Raw genomic sequence first — 15903 nt, 5'->3', positions numbered from 1 at the left:
CTGCGCCCTCCACTGTGGCCCTTCCACGCTAAAACTTCAGCCTATGAGCTGGGAGGGATGGGGGGGAAACATAAAACCCCAAACAAACAAACCAACAACCCTCAAACAAAAAGAAAAAAAACCACAAACCACCCCCAACCACAAAATCCCACAAAAACCATGCTATTACATCAGATAATACCATTTGAACTTTTTTCACTTGCTGCCTTGAGCTCTGCAGCCAGAGGCTAAGGAGTGCTCTTATTACAAAGACTGAGCGCAGCACAGTGACTTGAAGTAGGTTTTGCACTGTCTGCTCCAAGCTGTTCCCAAGACATGACGTGATCTCTGGTGTAAATCTCATCTAATGTGTACAAGCTGCGAAGTCCTCCTGAGCCTTCAGATTTGCTAGGGATTTCCAGGTGTGCTCTGGTTATGTTACACCTGCCCCTGAGGCACAAATATGTGAATGATCCTACGGAGCAGTTATGCCTCTGGTTTTGCTGGGGTTTCCCCATCTGTGTTGTTATGGGTTTTTGGCTCCTTGATGTTATTTTGTGCGAAGGACAGAGGGAGGAGAAGACATCTGATGATTGAATGCTTTTTGGCAGTGGTTCAAAAATATAAATGCAGTATTGTCTCCTTAAAAAGAGAAAAAAACCTACTGCTGCTTTATTACTTGATCTTTATGTAGAATTATAATGACTAGGCAACACAGTTCTGCTGACAGGCTGTCTGGAGGTGTTAATTGGAGTTATTAAAGGAAAAAAGCAAGAAATAGAAAAAACACTGGAATGTTGTAGCTCAAATGTTCATATTTTTTGTATAGGTAATTTCACAAGCAATCTACTTTTTTTTCAGCTTGTAGGAAGAAGTGTGTGCTCATCTACTGGATTTGTTGTTCCTAGAAAAGACATGCTTAAAGGTAGAGGCTGCAATTATCATGAAGATAGCCTAGTGGAGGAGAATCACTGTTCAGAGAGCTGGGATCCTTGAAAGTACACAGCTCAACCACACTTGCTTTACACGCTCCTTGGTGTGTGTTGGTTCATCTCCCGTGCTTGTCGCTAAATTGGATCTCCTGTTCTTATATTCTGTTGAGATACTTTATTAGCAGGCAATAACTGACATCTCTTACTTATTTTCTTCCATTTTAACTTACCTATAGCTCTTTGTCCTTTCTTTTCCCCAATATGTAGAGAAAAGGGGAAAAAATTGTGATAAACTTCAATGATAGAGGTAACAAGTTTATTGGTAATTCAAATAGAGAAGTTGCTTAATGACTAGAGAGAGCTATTCCTTGCCTTCTGTGTTTCTGTTAACTTTTAGGTAAATGTGTGTTTTTCTGTATCAGTCTAAAGCTGGTTTCAAGGTTTTTGGAGCTATGACAAAAAAAAGCAACTGGATATTAACTCTGTAAAATGAAAAACTTGATGGCTGCTGGCAAATATTGTGAAAATACCACCGCTGTTTACCATGTAATGCCTTGTGATACTTCCAATAAAGACTTGGGTAGTGTGGGCTGTAAGCTGAATTAATAATATTGTTTTGCTCATCTCTGTTAAAATGTCAGATTTTTTTTGTTCTTTAGAGGAATAACAGTGTAAGTAAAGATGTCTTTTTTAGACTGCCTGTCTGACTAACTGGGATTGATATTAAGTAAGACAAAATCCTTTCATGACAGAAAATGGATTGTATACAGAGATGTGCAAAGGTGATACTGTCATCTTTCCTTGCAGCAAGTAACTGGCGTAGGTCCTTATTCTTTTCCCTTTGTTGAAGGTGTTAAAAACAAAGTTACTGTCTTATCTTTGTACTTATTTACAGTATTAGACCTTGGAATATTTGGTTTCAATTTGTACTTGTCTTATGTTTGACTTTATGGGTATGTAACTAATGGGTAAGTAACTTTATTTCTGTTTCTCTATTTTCTGCCTGGATAGGGAGATGATTTGCTTTAATCTCTTTTCATTTCAAGTGCCTTTTGGAATTTTTTGAAGTTTTTAGGGGGAATAATGAATCCTAGCTGTAATTTAATTACATCTAGAAGCCTCGTGTTAACAAATAAAAAAGCGATGTTCTGTAAGCATTTCTTCCGAGCAGTAGAGTCTACACTTGTACAGGCTTGTACAAGGTAAGGTGCAAAAATCTCCTCCTCTTTTTCTTTGTGCCCTACGCAATGGCTAGTTGAAATAAGTCCTTTTACTTCTGATCTCTCTCCACAAGGAGACTGGGAAGACACAAGGTCCCATCTCCTGTTAAGGAGACAAGATGAAATCCTTTGCATGTGGCTATGGTGTCGAGGGTAAATCAGACCAAAGCAGGGGAATTTCATTGAATTAATTTGTTGTCAATCAACACAAAAATCTGACCTCTAATACAGATTTGGGAGAAGCATGGGGGAGCCCCCAGCCTGGCCTCAACCGCCCTTATTTTCAGGGGTACGTGGGAGGTTGAGGTGGTGCCGGCAGCAGTTTCCTCGTGGTCCCCTCAGGGTGGCTGCAGGCACCTCCTCACCCCAGCCTGGAGGCTGCTGCCCTGGCGGTGTGCATGGTTTGGGCTGGCGCTGGGTTCTGCTGCTGGGCTTTTGCTCACCTCAGGGTTGGCTGGAGCTGGTTTCAACTGGTGGGCGGCAGCTGGGGGCTTCCTCACAGGCAGTGTGTGGGCCCTCAGGGCCATGCCTGTGAGGTACTGAATTTACAGCTGCTGGGCTCCGATTGCCGCTTTATGTCTACGCAGGGGGGATGAAATTAAAAAAAAATATGGCAAGGGGGAGTTATTTTTTGGTCTGATGGCACCTGGGCATCTCTGAATAGAAAGCGCTCTCACCACGTAAGGGCCATTGATGCAGGCGCTGCCACGGCCAAGGGCGATCCACAGTGAAGAGAGGTCTGCAACTGGAGAGTTAAAGCCTGTTTATCTGTTTCTCTTCAGAAGTACCTTCAAAACCAAAAGGCTGTAGCCAGGAACAGGGATGGCCCTTTTGTGAGTGTTTGAATCAAGACTTGTGTTGGTGCAGGTGATGTCAAACTGGCTGTTTGGTTTATTTTAAGAAGGGATGGGGAAAGCACTATGCAGTCTGTCGGAAAGCAAAGGAAGCGTAAATACAGGGGAGTTGTACGTCTCAGCATTTTATGGTAGCAAGCTGCATTAATACTGCTATGAGAACCAATAAACATTTTTATAAGGTGATTATTCTGCATCACATAAAATAGAAAATACAGCTCTGGAGTTCACCAACTTGCCACCTATTATTCAGTTCCTGAACCTCAAAAGCAAATTCTTTTCCAGTGAAACTGCCTTTAAAATGCTAATTGCTAGAAATGTGGCCACTAATCAGTTTGCTCCCATAATACTGCCATCTCTATAAATCGGTGTGCCTTTTCCAGAAGGGGAGATTGTAAAGACTTTTACTGATAAGATTAAAAAAAAAAGATGCCAACTAAGTGATTAGCCCAGTGGCTTTTTGCCCAAAATATTTTTGTGGGGGGGTGGATCTTAAAATCTGATATGCCTTTCTCATCTCCTTGTTTTAAATATTTTCATAATGTAGTCCACAATGATGTAAACTCCATTTTTCTAGATGTTTTATATTTAAACAGGAAAATTTGCTAAAGATGCATTGTAAGAAAACTCATGCCTTGGCAAAAGGACTGACTAGTACATGCGATGACTGATCTCTTCCATTCCTATGTATGCTTTGTCTAGGAGAAAGCTGGATTGCCTGGGTAACATGCGTATATGCTTCCTCTCCCAGTGCAATCAGATATTGTTGCATTGCTGATGTTCTACTTAGTGTGTTTCCATATGATCCACTTGCTAAAATAAATGGAATGAACAAGCCCATATGCCTTGCTTTAAAAGCAGAATTTTGCGTTGTGGTGGTCACAAAGAAAAAATTGTGTGTGTTCCAGGAGGATATCCTGAAGGCTCTAAAACCAGAAAGTTGAATGAAGGAATCAAACTCTGTATGCAGATGAATGAGACCATGTCTTAAGGAACTGGCGTCAGATTTCTACACCCGCCCCCACCCCCACCTTGGTATTTGTAGCTGGCAATGTTGCACTTCTTGTGCTATCTTAATATCTACAAAATAATGTTCCTTGACTATAATTTTCAGGAAGATCTATTTGAACTGAGATAGATCTTTTGATCTTTTTCTGCCTCTCCTGCCCCCCACCCCCATATTTCTAAGGTATAGCTGGGTACAGTAAGGCTGAGATGAGAAAAATCCAGAACAGAGTAGTAGTACCTCAGACTTCAGTTTACATTAATAGCTACATTAGATAAATGTGCACACACACCTCCATACTCTTTTTTAATATGCACGTATATATTACAATACATATATAATAAATATTTATAACATAATTATAAAATTATAAGACTATTTTTAAAATAATATAATTCAATATACTGTATTTGAATGTTATAGAAATATATACTATATTATACAATATATATTATATATATGTTTTAATATATGTATTCAAGGGCAGGTTGGATGAAGTATTGAACAATCTGACCTAGTGGAAGTTGTTCTCCCCTATGGCAGGGGGGTTGAAACTAGATGATCTTTCAGGTCTCTTCCAACACAAGCCATTTCATGATCCTGTGATATATAAAATGCAATATTGTCAAAGGTAGAGACTTTTTAAAAATGAGATCCTCTCTCTTCAGAAAATAGAAATAAAAGATGGGAAGAAATAGTCATTGAAAATAAAACCCTGTGTGAGTGAAAATTGATTTATTTTTCAGATTGCACTTGTAGTGTAAGGCATAAAGTGCTCAGCAGTGCTTTGCCTTTGACTATTGGCTGTGCAAAAGCAGCTACCATGAAAGAATGCTGTAGTTAGCTCCTCTTCCCGTCTCTCCCTCTTCGAGTTTTAATTTTGCATTCTAGGGATGTGGTACATACATTTGTTTATATGTTCCCATGCTAATACGAACCATATTTAATGCATCATTTGAAGGACTCTTCATTATTTCTTGCTCCTGGCTTTATGGCTTCTTAGATTTGTGACACCCAGCTTAATTCTGAGTTGGATCTTACTATTTTAATTAATTCATGTCTATATAAGCCTGTTATAATGCAAAATGACAACAGGATCCTGAGTTCTCAAATGGTTAGTGTGGAAAAACTGATGGACCGGATGTGTTGCTGAAGGACAGAGTGTATGTATTTACTTTCTGACCTATCACATAAATGCTGTCAGAATTTTGCTCTTAATGTGATTTGTGGCATTCCATTAACAGTTATTCTGTGTACCAGGAGAATAATAACTAATGATTCCCAGACTCCCAGAATTGTAAAACAAGGACAGGCACTGTTTGGCAGAACAGAAATCGTACTTTACTACAGACAGGAACTGTTCATACTAATCAAATGATATCTAGTCTAAAACGACTTTTAGCTAATGACTTCTTATTCTGAGGTTAACCATATTACTTATAGTTAACATGCTCTTCTAATTCTAATGATTATTAGTAATCAAAGGCTAGACGTGTGGATTTCTGTCTTTTAGAAAGAGAAATGATGCTCTTTGACCTTATTTTAAGATGTTCTTAGTGTTGAAATTATGGTGGTAGGGGTTAGAAGTGGAGTGGCCAAAGTTCATGGATTTGCCTTTTGGTTTAAGCCTCTACAAGGGTGGACGTGTGTGTAGTGAATGAGCTCAAAAATGTGAATTTAATTGTGTGAGTTTCAGGGTTTAATTATTCAGGACATCATTTTGTGATGGAGAACTTCCTTAGGGTCATCAGTAGTAGGAATAAATGAGTCACACTTATTTTACCTTGAATATGTGCTGTTACTGTGATACTTTTGGACATGGACGTGTTTCCAACAGAATATCTGACTGCTAAAATACTTCTAATTTCTAACTTGCTAAATATAAGCAAACATGCTGAATGATGGAGAAGAAATTTAGGTCGGGTGATTTTACAAGATACAATTTGTTTTCCTAGCAGAAATAACATCTTTTGTAGGATGCTAAAAAGCCATGTTGCACTGTAGAAGATACTCTCCAATGCTAAACAGACTTCAGCAAGAGGAAGCTCCCAGCAGGGAGTTCCTGTGAGGCAGGAGTTATCCACTGATGTGGAACTGGTGGTTTGACAGCTCCCAGCTGCACCACTGTGCTAATGAGGCATTGCACAGGTTTCACAGGTGCTGTAAAGCCTGGTGTAAATTAGGATGAGAGGACTCCTTTAGCTTACAGGTGGGCTAGTTTGAAATGGTGTTGTAGCTTTTTTTTTTCTTATTCCATGTAGGTCACGTCCTCTGCTGACACTGCTTTTCCTCTGAGCAATGCTGTCGTGCTGTTTCAGGTGTGATGCTTTGTTTTCTTTTTGTGTAGTAGTTCTCTGAAAGAAGGTTTTGGCTGACTGTCTTCAATAGGAATGAAATGTGGTTTGTGGTCTGCTTATCTACATCTGTCCAGTAAACACAAGGAAATAACATCTTAATATCTAATTCAGTGTTGACATGACAAAGAGAAAGATGAAAGACACAAGGAGAGTCTGCTGCCTTGAATATGTTTAATTCCCCATACGCACACTGCTATCTACCCAAAGAATTAACCTGATTGTAAGTAATTATTTATAATTGTGATACAAGTCTATCTGCAGACGTTTATGTAAAATCCTATGTATTAAACAATTGGTCTTAAAATTGTTATTCTTGAACTATTATATTATTTCAGTATAAGCATGTCTCAGGCTTGTGCCAAAGTGAGCAGTACTGTGAACTACAAGTAGTGTTACTTTTTTGATGCAAGTTTACTTAAACAGCACCTCTGACCACCTGAGGGCCTGATCAGTGGCCACTGAAGCCAGTGGAAAAAAAATTAGACCTCTCCTGCACAACTCTGTTAATGTTGCCTATTAGTATGTGTATACTTAATAAATGTGAGTGTGTGTATGTATATACATGCATAACACATACACAAAAAGTGTGTGTGTCTATATATATGTTTCTATGAAACCTAAGTCAGAGGGCTGTCTTTTAAATGGTCATTAGGAGAAAGGTCTCTGACTTCAGGCACTGTTTCAGATCTGTAGCTCTGCTTGCTGCCACGCTGCCTCCACCACCTGTGAGGAAGCCGCTAGCGGGAAGGGTTAAGTAGTATATGGGCATATGCTTACAGTTTGTGTATCCGTGAGGCATGCACATGAGTGCACACACACTTTTAGTTGCGTATAGCCATTGTGTGAAAGCTGTTGAACTTCTTGATGCCTCTGCAGGGAGATTCGGACAGAAGTTGCAGCAGAGGCCGTGCATGTTGCCCTACCCTTTTTCAGTCCCTCAAAGAAAAAGCCTTGGAGGGGTTTTCATGACGTATTGCTCTCATGTGTGTTTCTGTGAATAACAGCGTGTCTCTGTTCTTCCATGTCTGTTGTCCTGTATTTGCCAGCATAAAGAAGCCTTTGATCCCAAGTAGGATGTTTTTTGTAGAAGACGAAAAATTTTATACTCAAAGTTTCTTGCTTTGACTTGATGTGATATTTAAGCAGTCATCTACATGGTCAGCTATAGTAGGACACCTTCCTTTTAGGAATGCTGACTAAAGCTCCACATGTTGTGGCCTTTAATAAAAAGCACCATCAACTAAATAGAAGGATTCATCAGTCCTGTCATGGTCTTTACTAGTAATTACAGTGGTCTTGGCCTTACCCGTAAAGGTGAATAAGAACACTGAAAATTGAACATCTGGCATTGAGCACCACAATTGTCCAGCACATGGAGGAGCCATTCTGAGCAGGACCAGAAACCTGTGCCATATCAGGCACTGGGCCTTTAACCTCTCTTGTAGTCATGAGTTTAGGTGGTCTTGTGTGTTACTTTACTGTCCTTGGGGGTATAGCTGGTCCTCTGGTAGACTGCCAGGTGCTTGGGAAACGCATTTCTTTATGTCATCAACATTAATTTGGGCTTAAAGATTTGTGCTAATATCTAATCATGGTCTTGAGACAGACTGTTTGGTTAAGATATCGGTGTGGCATTTTGTTATTGTTCCTGGAGCATAAGTGACCTCTAAGTAGGAGTTGATCATGTTTTTAAAGGCTCTCAGCCATAATATAAATGCGTGTTTTGCGGGAATACAGCGTATAAAAAGCTGCATTTTTGTCAGGTTTCTAATTTATAGAGAACAATGACATGCGATAATCTAATTTATGTCTGTGTACATTGTGCCACCAATCACAAGTAATGGAGTATGAGCAGATGCTTTGATTTGTATGTGTAGAAATTGTTAGTGGGCTGAGTTAATGGTGAAATAGCTTTAGCTTGCCAGAGGAAAGCTGTTGATCTTGTGGTAATAGCATAAGAAGGTAAATCCTGTGTCTGAGGCTGATCAGAAGGAGACAGCTTATGTCCATAAGTCTGTACTTCTGCAGACTGAGAGACTATTTTCTCAGTCCTTTACATGATAGGATTTAGAAGAGAAAGCTTAATCTTGTATATTAAGACTTTATGTAGGCATGTTCATCTTTGATTAAGGGTATCTTCTCAAATGAAGATAGTGATAATTGGCTATTTCAAGTAAATCTGATTATTTAATTATTTGTATTTGGTAATGTTAAATTTCTTTGACATAGAAACAGAAAAGTTCCACTAGTAAAAAGAAATTACAATTGCTGATTTATTCCAGTTGTTAGTAAAGTCTGTGCATCATATGCTAAATGCTTTAAAGAAAAAAAGTAAGCTTGCTTTACAAATCTTTGTGTGTTTTGGGAGCAGGAGGATACATACTAATATTTTCATACTTGGGCATATGAACTTCCAGGCACAGTCTATCAAATATCTGATACTTGCAATCTTTTTAAATCAGGTAAATCAATAACACTTAAACTGCCTATTTTTAATTTTATTTTTTTTAAACAGGGTCTTATATTTCTATATTTCAATATACTACTTTATTAGACGCGTAGACTAAGAAGATTAAGTTGTGGGTTTTTTCGTTTGTTTGGGTGTTTTTCCTCCAGGAAAACTTGGGGGGTGGAGAGGAACACAGGACAACACCATTACCAAAGCAATCTGGTGCTTAAAGTGCACAGAGCATGTGAATGCATTACTCTGGTTGTAACACTTTTAGGTACTCCAGACAATGTTTGTGGGATCTTGGAAAAATGACAAGGACATGCATTAGCAATGAGATCAGTTTGCTAGGAAAGATGCTGAAGACCACTCTGTGTCAATTAAGAGCAATTTGGAGTGGCAAATATCTTAGATGCTGGCTGACTCAGCTTGCAGAATGTAGCCAATAGCCAAATGGCACAATTTCACAAGTAGCTAAATTAAAAACATTCTGCCTCCACTGGTGGCACAAACAACATTAATTTCCTGTGTAAACTATTTTCTCCAAGAGTGAGATCCATTGATCCCAGGTTTTACTTCACATCCATGAAAGCATCATTTCCTCACTGTTCCTGCCTCCTCCTCCAAATTCATTCATCTCCTCCTTGTTCTTCTTGAGTCATGGATTAATCTTTTCCTTCAAGTATTTTGTGTTAGTTCTTCCTCTAGCCATACGGGTGCATGGGAATGACTTCACCTTTTCTGGTAGAATAAATCCTCTCTGGCTTTTGTTGAGAATATGCATGGATCTACGGTGGTAGTGCCCTAATGTAAGATGGGCTAATAGGAAGAGAGAGGGAGACAGCACCTGTCCTTTTTGTGAAAATGAGGAGGCTCTTTCTCTCCTTTTCTCTTGCCTCTTTCTAGTACAATAGTGTTTGGATGCATCTCTTGGCCACCAGGTATAAAGGAAAAACATGGAGGAAAAAGATGTGTACAGCATTTCAAACTGATAGAAAAATGAAATCATTTAATGTGGAAGGATCCAACACTTCAGTAATTTAGACATCAAGGGCCTTTCTGTAAATGTTGTACTAAATGATCCCGAAATCATACGAGAACACAGTTGCTTTCTCTTGCAATATTTCTCACAATCATACTAAATTGATTTCCTCTAGAGTTCAAAATAAATGCGGCCGAATAATAACTCAATATTAACTCAGAAATGTTCAACCCAGATGGCTCTGACCTGTGCAGTAGTCCAGGAACTTCAGGAATATGAAAGCCCTGTGTTGCTTATGCCTTGGTTATCTGCTGGAGTTGTGTGGTAGCCTGAGGAAAAGAAGCCTTTTGAATTGTTTTTGATGAGTTAGCTTCACAAATCAGTAGCAGAATGTTATGTCACCCTGGACTGAAAAGGCCTGTGTTTCCCTGGGCTTACTAAATGTCTGTTTCTTTCCTTTCTAGATTCCAGCCTATGGAGAAGTGCACATAAAGATAGGATAAATATGGCTTTTAAGGGTGAGGACCATTTAGATTCCCTTCCGTTACCTGTTCAGCGGTAAGTGGTGCCCTCTGTCATCCAGACTTGAGTGATTAAAAGCCTCTAAGGCTGCAGCTGCACTTTCCTTTGAGGATCCAAAGATACTTAAAAAGCTATTTTAAACTCAGTTTTAGGCGATGTTCATACAAAATATTGAAAATTAATGTGGAAATCTGGGATGCATTTTTCAAGGCATTTACAAATTTGTACACCTGCAATCTGGTAAATCATGACAGTGAATATGCATTCATCATTTTAAATGGATGAACATGTTTGCAGTAGAGGTGTGACTGTATTTACTGGATCAGTTCTTTGTCATGATGGAAATCTCTGGAACTCTCTACACTCTGTGAAGATGGCTGAAAATTATAAATATAAATTTCTTTAACCTGGTTGATTTTCATATCAGGTAATGATATGAAGTTTATAGTATAATCTCTGCAGTCTGTGGTGTCCTGGTGGGACTGGAGACATTGGTGATTCTACCAATCAACAGGTTTTTAAAATCTGGCTGTTGGTTGGCATCTGCGTAGTATAGTTTCACTCCTAGCACAACAGAGATTCCATGAAAAGAAAAAAATGACTAATGAATGCAATAACCTTCTGTGTTGTCATTGAACTGTAGTCTTGATATGTGGTATAATTGACTTTTTTTTTTTGGGGGGGGGGGGAAAGGGGGCGGCAGGCCTGCTAAATGCAGGAATAAAATCAGAAATAAAAAAGTTTAGAATTTCAGTCTTCCTCCTAGTCATCTTTCTTCAGGTCAGATTGTAAGTCTTTATTGTAGTCAACTGGTTGCTGACATGCAATCTCAGAATCTGATGCTTTTCTTCATCAGGAATTTGATATTCCTCTACCTTTCCCTACCTGAGTCTTCCAGCAGATACTCTGATAATCCATTAAGCTCACAGTCACAGTAAGACCATATGAGTATATTGTCTTCTGGAAGAAATGTTATGTGGAAGAACGTAGTCTGGAGATTCCAGGTGCTATGGTAACTGGTACTATTCATTCAATCCTAGCCAAAACTTACTTTGGAAATCAGTAAGCCCTTGAAGCCCTGAATAGCCAAGGTGAACAAAGCCATGCTGCCTTACATTGACTCTGCACTGCAATGTATCTTAGCACAAGTCATCTGGAGAAGTCCCATATAGCAAACACTATATTTTGGCAAACTCCTTGGCTCAGCAGGGCAATTCTATGTAGTGAAATTTCAAAATAAATACATACTCTCCCCTACCCCCAAGTAAATATGAAGCTCTTATTTTCTATGCTTATTTTGAAAGATAATCCTTTTTCCGTTTGAAGGTTGTTTCAGAGAAAGCCCGTGTAACAAGATGGGCAGACTGAAGTTGTCAGTGTCAGACAGGAGAAGGCACTGGGAAGGCTGGAATTGAAAATGATGAAATGTGTTTTTACCCTAAGAATTTTGCAGAAAGAACACGCTGTATGGACTAGATCAATAAAGCCCAGGAATTGTACAAAATGTTTTTCTCTGGGTGAGAGAAAGGAGTGATATGGATCTTACAGGCAATTTAAAAGGATTAAGTCAGGTTTTAAAACAACTAAGAAGATTCAAGGACTAGTTATTATTTATTGTTCCTGTAAGCAAGCCTAGGTTGTATGCCTGCCTCAGGATTCCAGTTCATGCTTCTGCTTTTTGTGAGAGGCACTTGAATTAACTTAAAGGCATGCACTGTTTTGTCCTGACAGAGGGAAAAGGTAACACAAATCCAACTGGGGTTAGTCCGGTGTAGTGTCACAACCATGCTTTTCTTCATTTTTATGTCAGAATCTTTCAGAAGTAAAAAGAGACACATCCCCAAGCAATAATATCTGTCTCCATAGGAGAAGTGTGCCATATGAATTACAAACTGATTCCAGGTGTTTCCACCGCAGACATTAAAGTCAACTGTTATCTTGGCTGTAGAAGGAATTTAGTATTGGGGCCTTAAACCAGGTCTCTGTGCTGCATTAATTGTTGTTTACACTCTTCTCTTTCCTCAGATTTTGTAGGAAATCGCAGCTTGTTTTGGAAAGCCTCTAGAGTGTTGAGTCACTATGCTAGTGGTTTTCTAACATACTGTCAGACCTACTTTCTCTAATAGACATCTAGACTGCTATGAATACAGTATTTAAAACTATGCAGTATCCTGAGAAAAAAAACCAAACAAATTATTGTTACAGAAACTTTATTTTCTGTTTCAGTGAGTTAGGAACTTACAATTAGTGATAGTTTTGTCTCGTAGGAGAGAAAACAGTTGGAAATAGTTTTTGGAGAGTAACTAGATCAATTATTTTTAAAAGTGATCTGTCAGTAGTCCTATGTAGAGCACTTTACAAACCATAAAAAATAATCTATTGCCATCAGTGACGGCCAGTTCCCTATAGCACGTGAAGTATGTATGTATATCTTAGAGATGTGCATATCCCTGTTCTGCAGTAGAGTTATTTTAACATAGCTTTTGAAAATTGTTGTGACTCTTTCCTTGCATCTTTTTATTGGTATTGTTTATCCATACTTCTGGTGAGTTTTTCCAGATGGGAAAACCAATGTAAGAGAAGCTGTCTTTCTCTTCTGTCCCTCCCTCCATCTCCTGTGTAATGGAAGCTCATTGGCCTTTTTGTTTTCATTAACTTAGAATTGTAGTTTACCCAGTTTTTTTTTTTTCACTGTAGTCATGGTTTCTTGTACTTTTCACATTGGATAGTAAATTGAACTTAACATCTGGAGTGCTGAATCTGAAATCATCCATCTAAAGAAAATGTACTCCTAACAAAAGTTGAAATAGGACACTGGTTTTTCTTGTCAGATTATACATTCAGTTCAGTGTTGCAATTGTGAGAAATACAGTATGATTACACATTTTTTTAAAAGGAATAAAGGAAGTTCTTTTATGGAGAGTAGGTAAAAAACCACCACCACCACCACAAGCCCAAACAAAGCCAAAAGCAAATAAACAAAAACAAAACACCAAACTGAAAACCCCTTTATCTTGCTGAAAGATGTTGAAATTTGGGTTATGCATCTTGGAGGTTCTATTGAAAATGAAGTGGAGGTGGGGACAGAGAAAATTTGTCTTCCTGATCCTCAGAAATGCCATACTGCTGGACTGCTTAATACATTGTCTAAACATCCTTACAGCTTAACCAAAAAAAAAATTATACTGGAGGTTTATAATTTCAACAAACAAAGGACAATGCTGATTATTTAAAGGTTTTGTTTGTTTGTTTATAAAAGGTGAATACTTTGAGTATGAGGACCAGGAAGATAAACCTAATAGGTGTCTATGTTTAGTTATGTTTTTGTACTATTTTGTTGTTTTCTGGTGGAAGTTTACATTGTCACTGGAATATAGACGAGAATTTTTATCACTGCTTCAGATGAAGGAGACGAGGCAGAGAAAGGAGACAAGCTTTTCAAATCTAGGTACTTGTGGTTAAGTCCTTTGTAACATTTCATCTCTCAAAATCACTTCCTTCTTTTGCACCCCAAAGCTGGAAAAGCTTGCCTCGAGACACTTCTGTGGCAGAGCCATAAATAGAATCCAGGTTTCCTGTCTCCCAGTTCTTAACCAAAGGACGGTCCTTCCTCCTTTTGTTACTTTCTTCCTTTTTTTTGTGGAACTAAAGATCTGAGTCCTATGAAAGAACAATATGAACGAGATCACGCCATGCATATTTATAGCCTTGCATTGCTCTTTCAAATGTACTATGTATCTGCAGGTGACTTGGTAACTTCTCTAGAGAATCTGCTTAGGTGTCCTGTTACATAAAATAAGATTAATGTGTCTTTTGTTATTAAGAATATCAGTGTTAGAGTATCTATTACTTCTTAAGAAATCTGAATTTCTTCCAGTATGCCTTTTGGGGATTTTATTTTTTTTAGCCTACTTGTAAGTTGTTTATTTCTCGTAGTGCTATTTTTGTATTTCTGCATGGTAGGTAATGTGGTAGCTGGAGATCTGCTCAGTGTGTGTGCGTGCTCTCTCTGGTGAAAGGAACTGTATAAGCCCTAGTGACTACATCTGATCCGTACACTATGTAAGATATGATGGAAATTACTGAACAAAGGACCTTCATAAAAGAACTTAAAAATCCTGTTATAGGCACAAATTTACAATGGAAGCAAGAACATCATTAATGTAAGAAAAGCATGGCTTTTAAGTCCAGGTAGAATAGTAATCATCTTGCCCCAAACTCGAGTTTACTGAAATAAATGGAGTATTTAAAAAACAAACAAACAAAAACCCAAAAAAATCCAAACCCAGGACCTGGTATTTACCAGTGCCATAGACAAAAATCAGTGTGTTCTTTAAGTTCAAATTTGAAACCTTCTTAATAATTTGTGCTGAGGAATGTGCTTCTGTAACATGCAGCAAGAGCAGGGCTTTAGAAGGGTCTGTGTGAGAAGCCTGCATACAGCTGAGATAGCAGAATAGCAACAGACCTATTGTAAGGCCCACACCATGATGGCCCTTGAGTTAACAGTAGCTTAAGGTACTGAGGGTTAAAGTGGAGGAGACACCAAATTTCACAGTACAAAAACTTGACTTCAGCTTTGGCTTGGTTATGAGAGAAAATATTGTTCTGTGTTTCCTTTTCTGACTATGTGTAAAGACAGATGAAATTGATATTTGGAAATTTATAATGTGTTTGCTTAGTTCCAGAGGAATGGGCGATGACTTGGAAGGGGTACAGTTAGAGTGAGGACTTGTAGTGAAAGAAGAGAGGAATTTGTTGATTAGGTCCAAAATCCAAGGGCAATACTGAAGAATTTAAGGAATCCGCAGTGAGAGAAAAAGCAAAACTTTATTTTTTCAGCAGATGATATGAACTGGAAAACCATCTCGTTGCAGACTGCAGAAAATTCTGGATGAATTGCCACGCAGAGATGACAGGCTAGAGAGGTGGGCCCATGTGAACATCATGAAGCTCAACAAGGCCAAGTGCAAAGGTCTTGCTCCTGGGTTGGGGCAATAGGCTGGGCAATAGTTGGATGGAGAGCAGCCCTGCAGAGAAGGACTTGGGGGTATTGGTGGATGAAAAACTGAATATAAGTCATCAATGGGCGCTCACAGCCCAGAAAGCAAACAGTATGCTGGGGTGCATCAAAAAAAGTGTGGCCAGCAGATTGAGGGAGGGATTCTGCCCCTCTGCTCTGGGGAGACCCCGCCTGGAGTGCTGCATCCAGCTCTGGGGCCCACAGCATAAGAAAGACATGGACCTGCTTGAGCAGGTCGAGGGTGGGGTGGGCCGGGCCATGAAGATGATCAGGGGGCTGGAGCACCTCTCCTATGAAGACAGGCTGAGAGAATTGGGGTTGTTTAGCCTGGAGAACAAAAGGCTTTGGGGAGACCCAATTGTGGCCTTTCAGTACTTAAAAGAGGGCCTAGAGGAAAGATGGTGCCGTGGTTCAGCCTCAGTTGGCAATTAAACACCACGCAGCTGCTTGCTCACTCCCCGCCACCCCTGTGGGACAGGGGAGAGAATCGGAAGAGCAAAAGCACAAAAAAACCCTACTTGTGGGTTGAGATAAGAGCAGTTTAATAATTACAATAAAATAATAATAATGGTTATGATA

General features: G+C 39.1%; 1 protein-coding gene across 1 annotated transcript in view; it reads left to right on the top strand.

The window, feature by feature from the left end:
- The first annotated feature begins 10257 nt into the window (after positions 1-10257).
- INSC (INSC spindle orientation adaptor protein) overlaps positions 10258-15903 on the top strand; it is a 114687-nt gene continuing 109041 nt past the window's right edge. The window contains exon 1 of the mRNA XM_075094711.1: positions 10258-10337. Coding sequence (XP_074950812.1) covers positions 10285-10337 — 53 coding nt within the window. The 5' untranslated portion in view covers positions 10258-10284. The remainder of the gene's footprint in view (positions 10338-15903) is intronic.

This window comes from Phalacrocorax aristotelis, chromosome 5 (assembly GCF_949628215.1).
Source record: "Phalacrocorax aristotelis chromosome 5, bGulAri2.1, whole genome shotgun sequence".
Taxonomy (NCBI): domain Eukaryota; kingdom Metazoa; phylum Chordata; class Aves; order Suliformes; family Phalacrocoracidae; genus Phalacrocorax; species Phalacrocorax aristotelis.
The sequence above is the reverse complement of the archived record's forward strand: the minus strand, read 5'-3'. Positions and strand labels throughout refer to the sequence as shown.